Source organism: Etheostoma spectabile, unplaced genomic scaffold (assembly GCF_008692095.1).
Source record: "Etheostoma spectabile isolate EspeVRDwgs_2016 unplaced genomic scaffold, UIUC_Espe_1.0 scaffold00569331, whole genome shotgun sequence".
Classification (NCBI taxonomy): domain Eukaryota; kingdom Metazoa; phylum Chordata; class Actinopteri; order Perciformes; family Percidae; genus Etheostoma; species Etheostoma spectabile.
In genome coordinates this window covers 35,146-52,937 of record NW_022605066.1, presented here as the reverse complement: position 1 = coordinate 52,937, position 17,792 = coordinate 35,146, and the positions used below count along the sequence as shown (strand labels likewise).

Here is a 17,792-nt window from a genome sequence, read left to right as displayed (position 1 = left end):
GGACTTCAAATTTGGTCTGTACCATCTCAACACCTTGAAGATGAAAGTTATTAAAAGAAAAACTTGTATTTTTGTAAGGGATTGCGGGTGGGCCAATAGGAGAGCTCTATTCAATGTCTGTCTTCGTTTATGTTGCATGTGCCCCTTTTTAATAACTAAAGACCCATTTGATGTAGACCATTGTGTGAGGTATCATTGAACTCAGCAGAGTAGAGAGGTCCCTTTTCATCAGAGATGGTTTGGCCTGCCCCCTAAGTTTCATAACTGATGACCCGTTTATCGTAGACTATTGTCTGAGGTATCATTGAACTCAGTAGAGCTCCTTTTTCACAGTTTACCCCACCCCCTGCACCTGGTACAATTTTTGCAATACACCATCTCAAATGCGCACACTCCACCGTGCGCGCTGTGTCCGACGGTTGGGCAAATGCAGGGTTGAGTAACTGATGAGCAAAGAGGAGCGAGGGCCCGTCCTACGCTGCTTGCAACTTTAATTAGCTTTTGGAATGTTGGTTATATTTTATTTGGATATGTCACTTTGGGTTATTTCCTGGTAATCTACGACCGATCAATCAATTAATCACAAAAAGATCAATAAAACAGTCAAATCAATAATGTAAATATTCATTAGTTTCAGCCCTAAATCTTAATTGGTCTGTCTGTCACACGTCTGATCTTCACATGGGACATTTGTGCTCCATAATGGTTCTGCTCCCCATGCAAGGGGGGTAATTGGCAATGGGCATGCTGCCCCATATCCATCCTCTGTCATGCACTCTCCCTCTAGAGCACGCTGCTTTTATGTCTCTCTGACAATGATGCGATATAGAACTAGGAAGGGGTGTGTGGGAGCTACAGTGAGATTTGATGCCAAGTAGACCAAATCTGTCTGCTCTGTAGGTCCAGGAAACAAACCCATTTGTCTTTCAGAACATCAGTAAGATTTGTGGAGAAATTAAACCAAACGAAATGCTTGTATACATAAAAATGTGACAGTACGGATCCTTGAATAAGCTGCATGATCAGTTCTATAATTATCATATCAAGGACCATTTCTCACAATATCATTTCAATGGTGAGTCACTGTAAATGTGCGAGGAGTGAACAGAAAAAACACCCTATTTTCTCCCTCTACCCATCAATGACCTGAAAACAGGACAATGGATTTGCATTCATTACTGATGATAATGGAATTACTTTCCACAATTAGCATAATGGCACATAATGGGCTCAATGGACTCTTCGTGCCACCTTGACAAAGGCAGCCGGTGAAGCGCGCTATGTAACTGTGCATGTAAGCACGCTTTGTGCAGTGCATACATGGTTCAGTCAGATCAGGGCTCTTTCACCAACACTCTCTGAAAAGAGACATAGTTGCAAACTGTCACAAAATGGTTTGGTACTAGAATATACAGTTACACCTCACTTGAAGGTATCTAAATAAAAGTGTCATAAACATTATAAACAAGTCATAAACGTTTACGACGTAACGCATCTTTTAGTAAGTAAGAGTATTTTTATGCTACAAGAATCAGTAAAAAGCCACAGATTCACCCTGTATGTTCAAAGGAACATGCTTCATGCTATTATGGGCAAGAGAAATACTAGAGTAGTAGTAGAGTATGCAGATGGACAGCACTAATGTGAAATTTCGCTATTGCCATTTACTAACTTTTTCCCCACGGTCATTGTGCTACACTAAGAACAACACTAGATGACTGATTTAATAGGGTTAGATTTTCGACGAATTATCACATTTAATTGCATTAAGCAATATTTTTATGTTTGAAAATGGGTCAAATGTCATGTAAAAGTTGTTGCCTTACACAAAGACAATTATTACCAACTTTGTAGCTCAACAAAACCTTTTATCTTCAGCTTTCAGCTCATACTTTTGGTTTTCCTGTATAGTTCATCCTCACTGCTCTCATCAGCCACATTTCCAGCAGAGCAGGCAAAAGCTCTGATTAACCGACTGTAAAAGCAAACCAAGCACCAAAAGGGCCTATTGGCAAAGCTTGTAACTACACAGTGGACTATTTAGCAGAAGAGCCAGATATTTTGAGCTGGTGGAGACCAAAACAGAGAAAGAAAAAGATCATTGAATATTGGACTTACATTCATTGAGTGAGCAGAAATACAACTCCAAATGAATGATAAGCTTGCTTCTTAAATGTTGGATGTGTAAAATATTTGTTAACACACAGACAATCAACTTTATGAGGTGATTTTAGGCCAATATTGTGTTTACAGCTTCTTATTGTACAGACACCAAGAGGCCAAAAACAATACATTTTGCTTTAAGGGATCTAGGTTTGTATAATTAAGTAGCAGCCCAAACATAGGGTTTAAGTGTATCAAATAGAGCAGAACAACCGCTTTCACATTATACTTTCAATACTTGGTTTAGCTTTCACATATGGTATTTAAAACTGCATTTTATGACACCAACATGCCATAAATAGTCCACAAACTAACCACAAATGTGAGTGTTGAACACGTCAAATGGCTACAAAAAATAACACCCCTCTCTAGTCATATACTGGGAAGCATATGGCAAGGTGGAAGGTAATTCCAGCCTGGAAACTGGAACCAACTGTTTCCCTGGATATCATAGACTCTAATACAAGTTGTATTCATGAGGTTCAACCTCATGGGATCTAATTCCTGTTCCAGAGATTTGCTGTCTTTGTTCATGCAGTGCCGTTGATTCATTGATTATGAGGTAGGCCTGCGGGAACGGGAGAGGAAAACATCCCCTATGCAACCAACAGAAAGGGGGACTCGCCTCATAAAAATTGATGTGGCACAACACACACAGTCACGCAGGAAAAACAATACATCATGTCCTCATTTCAAGCTGGGTTACATTAAAACACATTACTTAGTCGTTGCTATTTTTAAAACCCTACTCTTTCTCTGTGCTTACCACAAGCTTCTCTCCAGCTAAATGTTACAGGTCAAGCATTTTAATCAGGACTGAAGGCCTGCTGTGTGAGGTCACTTAAGCAGTGGACAAAAATGGCAAAAAGAGGTCCTGGTAGCACAGGCTAGCAGGTCTGTGCACTTACTATTTCTGCCACCATTCATATACAAACACAGGGACAGTAGTGGCCACTTACACATGGTGTCTTCTAGGAAAAGGGCCCAATCCTTTAGATTACAACTGTCCTTGTCCTTCTTAAATAGTTTAAACATATTTAGCTATTTGGTTGCAAAGCAACAAGACAACAACAAGTAACAGTAATAAACTGTAAATAGTAATAATAATAATAAACTAATGTGAAAAGCCAAAACAACATCTGAAGTATTGTGATATTGACACAAAGCCTCTCAGGTTCTCTCTCTATTTACTGACTCACTGCAAGACAATTGTTGCGTTACCACCATGCAGAACAATAATCTAGCACAGGAATGCAAATGGGAACTTTATGATTACTGAACCCAAGCTGGATACACAAATGTAGCTCTGTAGAATTATGAGGGACGTTTTCTCAGTGGAGCATAACATGCCTGCCAACAAATGACTAGTGTGTGTCTGAAGATGCACAGCACAGAAAAGTGGCATGAATATGCCCATGCAAAGTCTTGTTGTACAAAACATTCCAACTAAAACATTATATATAACCCCCTGAATGCTGTACACATTGTAAAGCCTCTTGAGGCAAATTTCAGACTCATGATCATGATATAAATAAAACGTAACCTGTGACTCCAACATCGGTCCAAATTCACAAAAAGGGACTCCTTATTACACATGCAGACCACGGCCTCCTGGTGATGTTGACATTAAGAAAATCTGAGAAACAAGACAGAAAATGAACAGCAGTGGCATTTGCGAGGGGAGAAACAAACATGAAAGGAAGACAAAACTGATCAGAGGATCCCAGTTTAGATAAAATAATACCTGAAGTAGCACTATAGAGATGAAAAAGAAGTTTAGCATATGGCATTTGTTACAAAGCACCACCTCCCTAAATAACCAAAACGTAACTAACTTAATGACTTCAGTGACCAACAACAGCTTGTTTTCCCAACTAGATTTTCAGCACAAATCATACAAATTTATACAAATGATACTTTAACAGCAATGACTGAATTGAATCCTATGTAGTGCCCAGTAATAGAATGATGTAGGGCAGGCTACAGAATAGCTACATTAAAAATCAATCACAGAACCAGCATGTCTACTGTTTTGTAATGTCATTTTATTTAGACAGTGCACAATTAAACTTTAACCTAGTATAAAAATTAAAAAGAGATGTATTGTACCAGGTTGTAGCACAATTTCTATTTTCCGTACAGTCCCTGTGTTCATTCAGAGAAAGGATGAACAGTCCCTTGTCTTGTTCAACTATCTTAATTTTTTTAGCTTTATGCATTGAAACTAATGAATAGAGAGAGCTTGAATCGTTCAAAAGTCGCTGCTTCGTGTCCTGGACTCAGCTTCACCTTTCCCACTACCGACGGCATCATTGAGAGAAAATAACCTGTGTTTATTCACAGCCGTGGTACAGTTATACATTTTATACGCCTGCACATTTATAGATTACATTTTTTAGAGGACACAGTTCTTATAAAAACTGACTCATTCATAAAAGGAGAAATCGTGGGAGAAACTGAAGGGAAATGTCCGCTTGTATTCCTCACATCAAAGTGCTTTCAACAGCAGTCAATAAAGCAGCCACGGGGGGGGGGGGGGGGGACCATAGGAAATGACCAGTAGGTTACTGTGTGTCAATACTGAGGTCATCAGACTGTGTGATCACACTACGCTTAAAATATGTATTTTGACAAATCTATTTCACATTTAACACCTTAGCATGAGCAAGCCATAATGCATGTCATCGTGCACATTAAATATGGAGGATTGTTGATTAAGTACAACACGACTGCATTATTCTACCATGGCTAATGTTGCCATATCACTCAGTTTGTAAAAACTATTTTCTATTATCGAAGCTGATGTTTACCAGGGCCACTGGAATGAAATATGAGTGCAAGAGACTGCACTGAACCAACAGCAATATCACTAATAAATAATTTGTAAATGGTACATTGTATTTATTACTCACACCATTAGAAACCATTCACCTGCAATCTGTTATAAACCCTGTTTTAAACTCAGAGTGAGACACAGGTTTAGCAAATGTGTACTCTAGGCTAGATTTCTTATAAAGACAAAGTGTCACAGTACCCTGTGGAGTTTTCTTGTATGCTAGCAAAGTGATGTTTTGAGTCATCGCTTCTCACCAAAACACAATGTGCATTCTTGAGGTCTAACAAATTGTTGAAGCATTTAGCTCCTCATAAAACATTTGCAAAGCTGAATTTGTTTAAAACAGCGTTGGCATTTTGTGTTTACTTGCTAGCAGTCTTTTTGGTCCTTGCCTTTACAGGCACATTGTGTTGTGTCAACGCCACCTGTAGATCAGCACAATAGTGTGAAACCAGGCACGAATATACAGTATATAATGTAGATTTAATGCATGTGCATCCCAGGTATAGAACAAACAAAAAAGTGACCCTCTTGTAAAAAACATTGCTCCATGCTTTTTGTGTTTGTGTAGTGCGACGTCATGGTGATTCGGTCTACAGTATGTTTAAGTTTGTGAGACGGTCAAAAACTGCACCAAGCAGTTTTGGTCTGTACAATTAGTTACCATGGAGAAGAATAAGACCAAATCTTCGCCCTCTTTGTGGGACAAAAAGCCGGGTTAAGCACTAAGTTGGATGACCTTCTTATTCTGCTTTGTGAGGCAGGCCCCAGGTCAACCTAATGCTCCCCGAACCATTCAGTTTAATGGTGTGACACAGTCAGCTGAGTGAATAAAACATGTGAATCAAATCCAATTTTAACACTTTTACTGTTTTAAATGCCAGTACAATGTTCAAAAGGAAATTGTAGCTCAGGGGGCATTTGGCCTGATTAATGGATGATGGGCACCACATAAAGTTAAAGTTAACTCTAACAAACTTATTGCGACTGTTGGATGAAACGTTTCATCTGGCTATATCCTGTTGGTTGGAAAGGTTTTCATAAACCCAAAAAAGACATATTCCTCTCAAACCTTAGCGATCATCAAGTTTTTTAGATAAGTAAGAACATGAAAATCACCAAAACTCTAGTCACAGAGTTCCCAAAACACAACAGCAATATGCAAGAGACGTTTTCAGTGTGTGCTCAGCACTGGGCCAAATATTCTCCAAAACCCAGAAGGAATGCAGTAGATGGTATCGTCCGAGGCTTTGCAGCCTTGTGGGTTATTTCACATAACACAACTTGCAGAGTTTTGCAAATACAAAATAAATTAATTTCACTTCCTTTGAGGTGGCAGCAGAAATTGGTAGGACCTGGTCACATAAAACCGAAACTACACTCACTAGTGTTAGCCAGAAAGCATGTATGTCTTTGCCATTTAGGCGTCCCTTTAATATAATTGAAAATTATTTTAATTTTTTTTATTCTGCAGAATGATTCATTAGCTGACACCTCATTAAGGATAATGGGATTTCTCTCTTAGGGAGATGAAATCAAAGAACCAACTTTATTGTCAATAAGCCTGAACTGCCTGACCGCATGACTGCATGACCAGGCTGTGGAGGAGCTATTTTAAAAGGTGGTGACTGCAAAAACTAAACAATACAGTACAGAAAATGTAAAATGGCAAAACCATGTAGCTCTTATAACACTTGTGCTGGGCACTCATGGACAGGATAATGGGCTGTCAGTGTTTGATGCAACCCGTCTACAATTAATGAGCGGAAAAACCAACCTGCTATGACTCTTAGCGAATAGACCGTTTGAGGGACGTTAAGAGATGTGCGCTCTCTCTGGATGCACAAAACTGGGGAGATGAACGAGGAGTTGTTTTTAAGTCATAAACTGCATGAAACGCAAAAGTCTTCTTAGTCTTTTGGCCGTTCCCGTTAGCCACAGCAGATAATCTGTTTACATCTAGTCAAAATATGTAAATTGATTTTTATGATCCACATATTTGATTTGGAAAGAGAATAGGTTTTTACTTGACACAACTCTTATATTTACAGCGCCGGTGGGGAAATACACGTTTTGGGGGTAGGAGGAAACCCACACAAACCTACGGGGAAAGAATGCAAACTCTACACAGAAAGGCCCAGCCCAGACCGGTGATCAAACCCGAGAGACCTTCTTGCCGTGAGGAGACCGTGCTAACCACTGAGCCAATGTGCAGACCCCGCATAATTTGCAAAAGTAAATGGGTGAAAATATAAATATGTAATGTCTGGAAAACTACTTTAAGCTCCCATAATTTAATACAAAGGCAACGTTTCAACCCTACTGGGTCTTCTTCAGGCAAACGGTGGACTCATTTGACAAAAGGGATATATGTAAGCATTACAATCAGCTGACCCAACATGTGACTTCAATTAGTTGTATTTGATCTAAAAAGCCTTATAGCTCCACTCATGACTCAATTAAGAGAACACTTTCATACAGGTATTCAACAGACTTATACATCTCAAAAGAGGGTTGTTAAAATCCAGCCCTCTTCTGAGATGTACAAGTCTGTTATGGGAGCTTAAAGCAGTGTTGTGGACATTGCATTTTTTCACTTTAGTATTTCTCATTTGTCCTGTACCTGCCAGAAGGTGGGATGTAAACACAATCACTTTTATAAATGGACATGTTATATATAATATCCCACAAAGGAGAGGTCATTTAGCTCAGAGTGTAGAATTGGCTATTAGCATCTAGTGATGGTCAAAGCACTAGATTTTAATAAGATGATAAATAGTTTTGCACAGAAACTGAGGAGTAATGCTGGTTTGAAGGTAAGGTCCTCAGTCTGAAAAGTGACAACATTCTTTACGATTAACTTGTATTGTGGTAGGAGAGAATGGTGTCATTTTTTTTTAAACAAAGAAACTTCTAGCATTTCTCACATAACTAAGTTCCTTGTTGGTTGTTTGGATATATTTGATTTAAGTCTTCTTTGAATTCTTTTATATTGTATTTATTGTCTATAAATAAAAGTGATTTAATAGTGTGTGGGTTACTTCCTGAGTAAATTGTCTATTGCCTAATATTGTATATCAGTAGTTAAGTCAGTTCTCAGATGCCTTTGTGAGAAAAGTAAAATGTGTTTTTCAAAACAAACCGCAGGGTCCCATCATAACTTTCAGCAACATCATCCAGTAATGTTAAAAATTCAAATTACAACAGACTTAACGAGGGTGGGACATGAAATAACACTCCCATGTCTGGCAGTAATCAAGACCCAGGATTCAAATGCCACATGAAATGTGTAAGGTTTCGATACCATCTGAAATCCCAAGCCACCATGAAAATCCATTTCAAACTGACGATGGCAGGGGTGCAACGTCAGACAAGAGATGAGTGTGATCAAAATCTGAATTGAGTTCTAAACAATGGCAGGGACGGACTCTCCTTTCACCTCAACCATCATGCTTTTCAATCACAGTCAATGGCACAGCTGTGGTAAAGGTTCAAGGTCTTTATTTGTAAAAATGCAAAACAATTACAGACGTGGCAATGAAATGATCGGCCTTCAAGCTATTGCAAACGGTACATAAAATGTAATGGTGACTATCCAAGGACGCCTATCACAACAGCAATTATTTTATAGGCCTAATAATTGTGATAATTGTAGCACTAACCACAAAATGTACCACGAATGTGTGCTTGCTTGAATGTTGGTAACTACAAGGTCTTGTGCAGCAAAAGTTGAGCCTGTTTCAACAGTTTTTTTGACAGAGCCCCCTGCATTGGGGCCCCCACTGCGTCGCTGGACTGGCCTCATCCAACAAATGATATTTTTTTTCCCCACATAGGACTAAAGTTGGTCTGAACGCAGCATATGAGAGAAGTAAACACCCGGCCTACTTTTATACTTCTGCAAACCTGGCCGCTGTGTAAAAAGGTGGATGTCAGTTTCTGAAAGTTACAAAATTCATTAGAACCTGCCCTCTCCCAATTTTAGGTTAAAATGTCAGATGCTGTTCAAAGATTTGACATGTACTTTGTATGACGCAAACTGAAGCCCCTAACCCAAACCTGACCTGTGACAATTTCCTGCATGTCTTCCCCACTCTCTCCCCCCTTTCCCAACTAGCCGTCCTGTCCATTAAAAGGCTGAAAATAATCAATAAAATTAATTAAAACTTAAATCATCATTAAAAGGAGAATTCCGGCCAATTTTTTAAATTAATCTTGTTGTGAGAGTACTTTCCATTGAAAAAAACCCAACCTGATTCGTGTAGGCAACACTGAGTAGCTGCAGCTACGTGTACAAGCTTCCACTGAGCTAAAACGGCCGTTAACGGAGCAAGGTTCAAAGTGCCTTTGTGCCTTTTAACAGACACACAATGCAATTAATATGTCTGTATAACATGAACAGGGCCCTTAAGTAACATAAAGATGCGTTTCCAGCTCAGGCATGGTTTTAATTCACCTACCCTGTCTCGATCTTGCGGGTGGGTAGCTTGCCTGGTTAGCTGCTAGCTGCTATTTATAAGTGTGTTCAGCCAGGCTTTTGTGAAAATCATAAAGCAGCAATTCCGTGGGTATTTGTAGCTCATTCATTTTGTGTGTTATCGATCTGGTGTTGGTGAGTAGGAGGCTTGGCAGTGTCAATCTGTGTGGTAGTTCCCTTAGCCGGGCAGGCAGCCTTCGTCCCTGCCGTCCTCGCCTCCCGCAGCCGACAACAATCCCGAGCGCCCGGTGGTGGAGGGGGTGTCCTTCATGCCTTCGCGGTGACAAATTGTAGTTTATTTCCTCCTCAAAAATAGGCAATTGAGCATTGTAGTGGATATGACCATATCAGTAACTACTAAAACAGACAACTCAGCACACAGGGTGAAAAGAGACGCTGCAACAATGTGCAGTACAACAAAAATAATGTGTTATTGACAATCCAACCATGTAAACCTATTCAGGTGCCACCTCTAAATACAATTATGAACCTGAAAACTACCATAATATGAGCACTTTCATAGACATAACGCCAAGCTAACTCCTCCTAACCACTGGTGGTAGAGCCTCTAGATTCATCAGTCACATCCTATTGGTTAGGGCAAAAAGAAAGACTTCATACCATACAGAAAAAAGAAGACGCCATTGTCAGACTCAATAATGAAGTGGTGAAAAATGGCAATTAATATTATTAGGAGTATACAATAAAACCGTAGCAAGCACTAACAACAAAAATCATCACAAAACCTGAGCTGGTCAGCAAAAAGCAGAATTGCATTATTATAATGCAAGCTCTCAGAGGAATTACCTTGCTGGTTGAATAAATCCATATTAAAGATGTGTACCATAATTATTTTTATTTCCCCCTGCAAATTAGCCCCCATGAATCTGAATTCCTACATAGCAAACAAAATAATTAAAGTTAATGAATGTCAGATGAGCAGAATGAAGCAATGAAGCCCAACAGCAAAGTGTTACTCAGCTTGCCACAGCGGAAACACAACAAAGTGGAAACTATCCGTTTTACAGTCAAAGAATCTGCCTTTTACTACAGCAACAGGCAAAAAAAGGTTGTATTCTCTTTGTAAAAAATAAATAAATAAATAATAAAAAAATCAGTGTATTTAGAGGTTTTTCACTGCTTTACCTTGCCGTCAGACATGTCTTCTTTTTTAACAATACAATTGACTATCAAATGCATCAAAACAGTGAACGATTAACACAATTGCTTCATATATATTCAAGGCTTTAGGAGGCTGTGTCTCCTCATTACAACATGGGAGGAATAGGAGTTAAATTGATGATTTAATTAAAAATTTAAAAAAAAACACAACAGACACAGTGGGGCTCGAAAGTTTGGGCACCCCAGGTAAAAAAATTGTATAATGTGCATAAAGAAGCCAAGAAAAGATGGAAAAATCTCCAAAAAGGCATCAAATTACAGATTAGACATTCGTGTAATATGTCACAAAAAGTTAGATTTTATTTCCATCATTTACGCTTTCAAAATAACAGTAAACAAAAAAAAATGTCTGCAAAAGTTTGGGCACCCGGCAGAGTTTACAGCATGCACCGCCCCCTTTGGAAAGCGGAGACCTGACAGTGTCATGGATTGTTCTCAATCATCGTCTGGAAAGACCAGGTAATGTCAATCTTAAGGTTTTAAATGCCCAGACTCATCCTTGCCCCAACAATCAGCTCCATGGTTCTTCTAAGCAGTTATCTAGAAAACTGAAAATAGTGGACGCTCACAAAGCAGGAGGCGGCTATAAGAAGATAGCAAAGCGTTTTCAGATGCCAATATCCTCTGTTTGGAATGTAATTAAGAAATGGCCGTCATCAGGAACAGTGAAAGTTAAAGCAAGATCTGGAAGACCAAGAAACATATCAGACAGAACAGCTCGCAGGATGATGAGAAAAGCAAGTCCAAACCCACGTTTGACTGCACGATCCATCAGAAAGACCTGCAGACACAGGAGTTGTGGTACACCATTCCACTATAAAGAGATATTTGTCCAAATATGGTCTTCATGGAAGAGTCAAACCTCTTCTACTTCCTCACCACAAAAATCAGCATTTTGAAGTTTGCAAATGAACATATAGACAAGCCTGATGCATTGTGGAAACAAGTTGTGTGGACCGATGAGGTTAAAATAGAACTTTTTTGCCGCAATAAGCAAAGGTACGTTTGGAGAAGAAAGGGCACAGAATTTAATGAAAAGAACCTCTGTCCAACTGTTAAGCATGGGGGTGGATCAATCATGCTTTGGGGTTGTGTTGCCGCCACTGGCACAGGGAACTTTTCATAAGTAGAAGGAAAAATAGATTAAATAAAATTTCAGCAAAAACCTTTGGATGCTAACTTGATGCCGTCTGTGAAAAAGCTGAAGTTAAAGAGAGGATGGCTTCTACAAATGAATAATGATCCTAAACACACCTCAAACTCCACGGTGGATTACATCAAGAGGCGTAAACTGAAGGTTTTACCATGGCCTTCACAATCTCCTGACCTCACCATAATTGAAAATCTATGGATAGACCTTAAAAGCGTGACAGACAGCCCAGAAATCTCAAAGAACTGGAAGACTTTTGTAAGGAAGAACAGGCAAAGATACCTCAAACAAGAATTGAAAGACTCTTGGCGGGCTAGAAGAAGCGTTTCCAAGCTGTGATACTCGCCAAAGGGGGGGGGGGGTACAAGATATTATCTCTGCAGGGTGCCCAATCATTTGCAGACGCCATTTTTTGTTTTTGGTTATTTTTAAAGTGTAAATAATGGAAATAAAATCTAACTTTTTGTGACATACTATACGAATGTCTAATCTGTCATTTGATGACTGAGATTTTTTCCATCTTTTCTTGGCTTCTTTATGCACATTAATACAAATTTTTACCTGGGGTGCCCAATCGTTCGAGCCCAACTGTATTCACACCAAGGACTAAAGCAGGGGTCCTAGTGCATTCACCAACGCCGCTTACAGAACACCGTCTGCCAGCCATCATGTGCCGGCGCATGGAGCCAGCCGGCAAAGTAAAACTATATTAAGACTTTACAGCAAAAAACAGCAAAAAGGAGGTGAAATATGAACTAATGGGCTTTCCATATTACATTGCTTGTTTTGATGATGGACTGAGTGCCGGTCGCATCACTACAGTGTTATTTCTTTTCTTTTCTTTTTTTTTTTTTTTTTTTTTTTTTAAATCAGAAACCGTGAACACCAACAGTGCAGAGGAGCAATGACGATACAAGATGTCTTGTCTCTCAGTTTGATTCAGAACACAAAGTGATGTGCAGGCAGTCAATGGCTGCAGGAGGTCCATGGCTGGAGGGGAAAATAAAACACACAGGTGCTCCTGGGGAAGTACTGCAAAGAGGTGGATGGTGTTTGTGAAATAAAATCTGTTGCTAAGCTACAGAGCACTGAGCACAGTTTTCTAGAGTCACAGGGGAATGCGTCAGCAGTTGTTTCTGAAAGGTACTCTGGCTTGCCTTGCATCCATGTTTGGTTAAAATATGACTTCCAAAACAGCAGCATCCTCTGTCACACTCCTCAGCTTCTGGATGCTTACATTGTCTAAATTACAAAAGCAAACCGCAGTTTTGAGCGATATATTTTTATGCTGCCTAGGGGACAGGGAAGAACAATTAACCCAGCGAGGTGAAATCTAATGTTGATTCTGATTTAGACACTTTTTCCAAGAGGCACTTCTATCTCTTCGCTCTAGAGTACATGTGGCTTGTCCTTCAGGGGAGAAAAGTGGTTAAAAGTCTCACATAAACAGTGGTCTAACTTAGAGACTAGCTGGGTGCTATGTAAAGAGGGGAGAACAGATATGCTAAAAACAACAGCATGGTGAGGAAAGAAACACAAATACAGCAGCTCGTTCCCACACACTCACATCATCACATCAAATGACAATGCGGCTTTCACAGAAAATACAAATAGATACAGAGTCACATTCCAGTCACACAGAACAACTAAACTATCAGCCTAGTGTTTGCTTATATAACCAAACATTATTCTGCATCCTTTCCGGTGTTTAAAACATTCTTTGCACATTAATGACTGAATAAGTAGTTGTGACTGTGTCATGTCAAACAACCGTTCATGTACTTTCACTGGGTTGTTAAAACGGTGTGCAACTTAATGCTCTCTTCCTAAAGTTAGATACACTACTATAGTATGGGACATCAGTCTCTCTTTTCTGTCTGGAGCACGTCTGTTTTTAAGACCGCAATGTTCCATCCATATGTGATTATTGAACATCTCATTACAAAATCATGGGCATTATTCACACAAAAGAGAATTACTCCCAATGTCCTCCCCATGCGGCTGTGTTGCTTACGGTGAGGACCCGTTGCCAGTCTAGTGTGAATGGAAGCATCTCACTTGTGGCACTCTGGGTGTATTTTTGCCAGACCAGCTTCTCTGACGTGAAAATGTTTTAACAACTTTGTCTTTACATACAGATAAATTAGTTCTTGTCTAAACTGTGTGCAGTAGGACAAGGGTCATTGCCATGTTGAAACAGGAAAGGGCCTTCCTCAAGCTGTTGCCACATACAGTAGATGAAGGTACGCTATAGCCTGAAATATCAGTGTATACTATCGCATTAAGAATCCCCTTTGGTGGAACAAAGGGCTTAGTCCAAACCATGAAAAACAGTCCCAGACCAGAAGTACAACAAAATACGTGGACAGGCGCCTCCACATACTTTTCTTTCATAGTGTGTTTATATATTCAAGGATAAACACCTTTTGAATTGAACCAACTCATTTTAGGGAAGTCTTTAGCTGCAAAATACATTAACAACTGGAAAATATCTTATTATTCATTCTGACATATTTATAAAAGCACTTAGAAGAGCCACATTGTTAAAGAAAAGGTTTATGAGCAGCATAAGGCCAGATAATAAAAATAACTTAATTGAGTGAACAGCCAAAACAATGAAGTGGGAGAGAGGAGGACACACACACACACACACACACACACACACACACACACACACACACACACACACACACACACACACACACACACACACACACACACACACACACACACACACACACACACAATAGTAGGAAAATAAAACCCACTTGGGTAAGCACCTTTATTACAGATAGCAACCTTGTAGATTTTTTTTAAAGTAAATATTGAGGTTGCAAAGTACTACCAGAGGTATTTAGAGTTTATGAGGAACATGTAGGGGATCATTTTCTCTCTTGTCTCTTGGAGAGTCGGTGCATGCCACTACTGTGATGAACGTATTTAAACTGCACTTTTAACACTGCCCTGCCCAATAGATCTGCTAATGCAGTACAGGCCACTTATTAACATATTTGTCATAGCTGCTTATGATCCCATTTGACAAAGAGAAACAAGTTCAGCAGCAGGAAGTTTAAAAAAGGAAATGCCCATGTTCTGCCATGCGTTATTGCACACAGTGCGTTATTGCGTGTGATTGCGCAGCTCGACATAAAACTTTATAAGCAAACATAGGCCTACCTGTTTCCACAGAACGCTATCCACGCCGTTCAGCATCCAAGAAACAGCCACGTGGATTGCGGAAAGGATAACTCCAGTGATGACTGCGGCGCGCATCCTAACGGGCAGCAGAGTGTAAATGACATGGATGAAGAACACGGTCCACCAGATCCCCTCTGATGCACTTCTGGGCTGCACGAGCAGCACTCCGACCACCTGGATCACCAGCACCAACAGGATGACCACATAGCACACAATCCACATGTGGTCCTGGTGAAAGCCGTTCCTGTTGCAGACCCCCATCAGAACGAGTGTTAGGAAGATGGCCACGGAAAATACCACCACATAAGTTATGCTCGGCCTGGCTGATCCACTGGAGCAGTGGAAGCCTAGCATGACCGTGAAGACCAGCACCAGCACTGCCATGAGCATAGTTAGACTGCTCTGGTTAAGACGGAAAAAGTAGCGCTGGTAGAGACGCTCCAACTTATCAGAGTGGAATTTCTTGGATTTGAAAATGTGCATGACGCTGATGAAGCACGCCACTAAAGAAAAGTTCACTTCGGGCATGACCTCCTCGGTCCTCGGCTTGGCTCTCTGCTCCTCCAGACCTAGCTCCACCGACTTGGGTTTCACCTCGCCGTCTGGACGTTTAGGGGACGCGCGGTTTTTGTCACGGCTCTCCTCGCCATGGTCCTGCCAAGCAGACCTGGACCTGAAGCTGACCCTGCTGACGGTCGTTGTGGCTCGCCCGGGCTGCCGCTGGTCCAGATCATCCTCTTCTCTCCACCGACTGTTGGCCCGGGTGAGCTTCTTGCGCGGAGAACTGGCCGAGTATGGGCACCCGTTGGCCACGGACTCGGACTCTCCCCAAGCTGATCTGTGCTCGGTCCCTCCCCTCAACCCGGGCGCACCGACTCCGGGTGGGCTGACACTGTTTGATCTTGACATAGTGGAGAACAAGGAGGCAGAGACAGAAAAGTACCACTACAAATAAACACTGTGGGAAACGTTTTGTTTTCCACTGAGAAATTATGTCCGGAAACAATTAAGTCCCAAAGATAAGGCGCATTAAATGTCTGTCATAAGTTGGTTTTTCCATAGTTGGTCACGGTTGAAGCAGCCTGTGCGCTTTACTGCTACCGGTTAATTCCTTCACTTTTAGAGGTAAACATTCATTCTACAAAGTCTTTTTAAAAAAAAAAAATAAATAAAAAAAAAAAACTCATCCAAAGCAATTACCAGAAGAGGTGGAAAGCTCTGGGAATAAAAACAATTGAACATGCTCAGTTATCACAGAGGAGCCAGTTTTGCCACGAGAGGATGGAACATTAGACCCATGTGCATTGAGGTCTACATCATTGGAGCCAATTAACTACCATCCATGGAGAGGTTGCACGGCAGCGCGCGCTGTAGATGCAATACAAACCATTACACGGACTGCAGAGATCATAGCGCAACACCATCAATCACGCTGTGAATCCGTGACATCTATACTGACATGTTCATCTACTGGTATAAACGGTTCGTGTCCGGAAAATACGAAGATGAAGGGAATTGAAAAGGTGAATCCCATGTTGACCGTTCTTATTAGGTCCCCTCAAGTCCTGATGCAACAGCACTGACCAAACACTGCAGCCTGGACGGCGGTGGGAGCATCACGTTTGGCCAGAAAGCATCATCACGATCTTCCCACACAGAGGAGAAAACTCAGCCGCTCCTCTTCCCCCTCTGGCAGCCACAGAAAACAGCTACTTGGTCCATGGTGGGCGATAGCCTGTGTTGCCGCACGGTCAATTGATCGCCAACCTCTGCCCCGAATCAATGTCCCAACAGCTGTCCATCAATGTTCAAATCCCCAGAGAGCGACTCCTGATTAGATCTGTAGCCACACTCCGCACAGTGCGATTTCGCAGTCGTGCAGCGGCAGCATTTCACAAAGTTGTTACACGGTGCCAAAGCGTGCTCCCGTAGCCTCGGACATTCGGTTCGGTGCGTGTTTGGAGCGTGGCATCAAAACACATTTACCGCTGATTGCTGCTTTAATGGCCATTCAACCAAGTGTGCTTCCTGCGGGCCGCCTCTCCGCCCTGCTTCCATTGGAAAAGGACGAGGGTGAGGGTGCGCTTTCATTGGACGATAGGCCAGTCAATCCCAATCCGAGTCTGAGTGCGACCCCCGGCCGCTTTCGATGAATGGGCGGGCCTGAACTCACAACTGGATAGCCGCCCCCCGCCCCTCTCTCTCTCTCTCTCTCTCTCTCTCTCTCTCTCTCTCTCTCTCTCTCTATTTCCCTCTCTTTTCTATCTGTCTCGGTTTTATATTATTGTAAATTCTTATATTTAAAAAAGGTAGCCTACATTTTGGTTTTGTTGGACAAAACAAGCAAGCTGAAGATGTCATCTTGGGCTCTGGCAACTCCTGATGGGAATTTTCACAATCAATTTGATATTTTAATACATGAAATGCTTAATGGGTTTATTGTGAAGATAATCAACAGTGAAATGATCTGCAGCTCTTTATATCTTCTAGTTGACAGTGATAGGCTGTGTGACCAGTCATTATAGGAAAACGTGGTTATTCCAACTGTTTAAGTTGCGTGTGGCAGTCATTGGTCATTTACATATGAGAAAAGAGCATTTGTCTCATTTAACTTCGCATTGTGTGCTAATGAATGTAAATGGGAGGCATGTGATGAGAAGCCTCATGTGTTTACTGGGACCGGCTTACCTCCAGCTGAATTCCCTTTGCCCTCTTTTAGATTTTTATCAAGGCTGAAACTCTGTTAAAGGAGAGAACAGGAGCTTCCATTCAAAACTGTCCCCATC

General features: G+C 41.0%; 1 protein-coding gene across 1 annotated transcript in view; it reads right to left on the bottom strand.

The window, feature by feature from the left end:
- Positions 1–17,046, bottom strand: part of LOC116684799 (adenylate cyclase type 5) — an 80,808-nt gene extending 63,762 nt beyond the window's left edge. The window contains exon 1 of the mRNA XM_032510228.1: positions 14,986–17,046. Within this exon, the coding sequence (XP_032366119.1) occupies positions 14,986–15,915 (930 nt within the window). The 5' untranslated portion in view covers positions 15,916–17,046. The remainder of the gene's footprint in view (positions 1–14,985) is intronic.
- Positions 17,047–17,792: the final 746 nt, after the last annotated feature.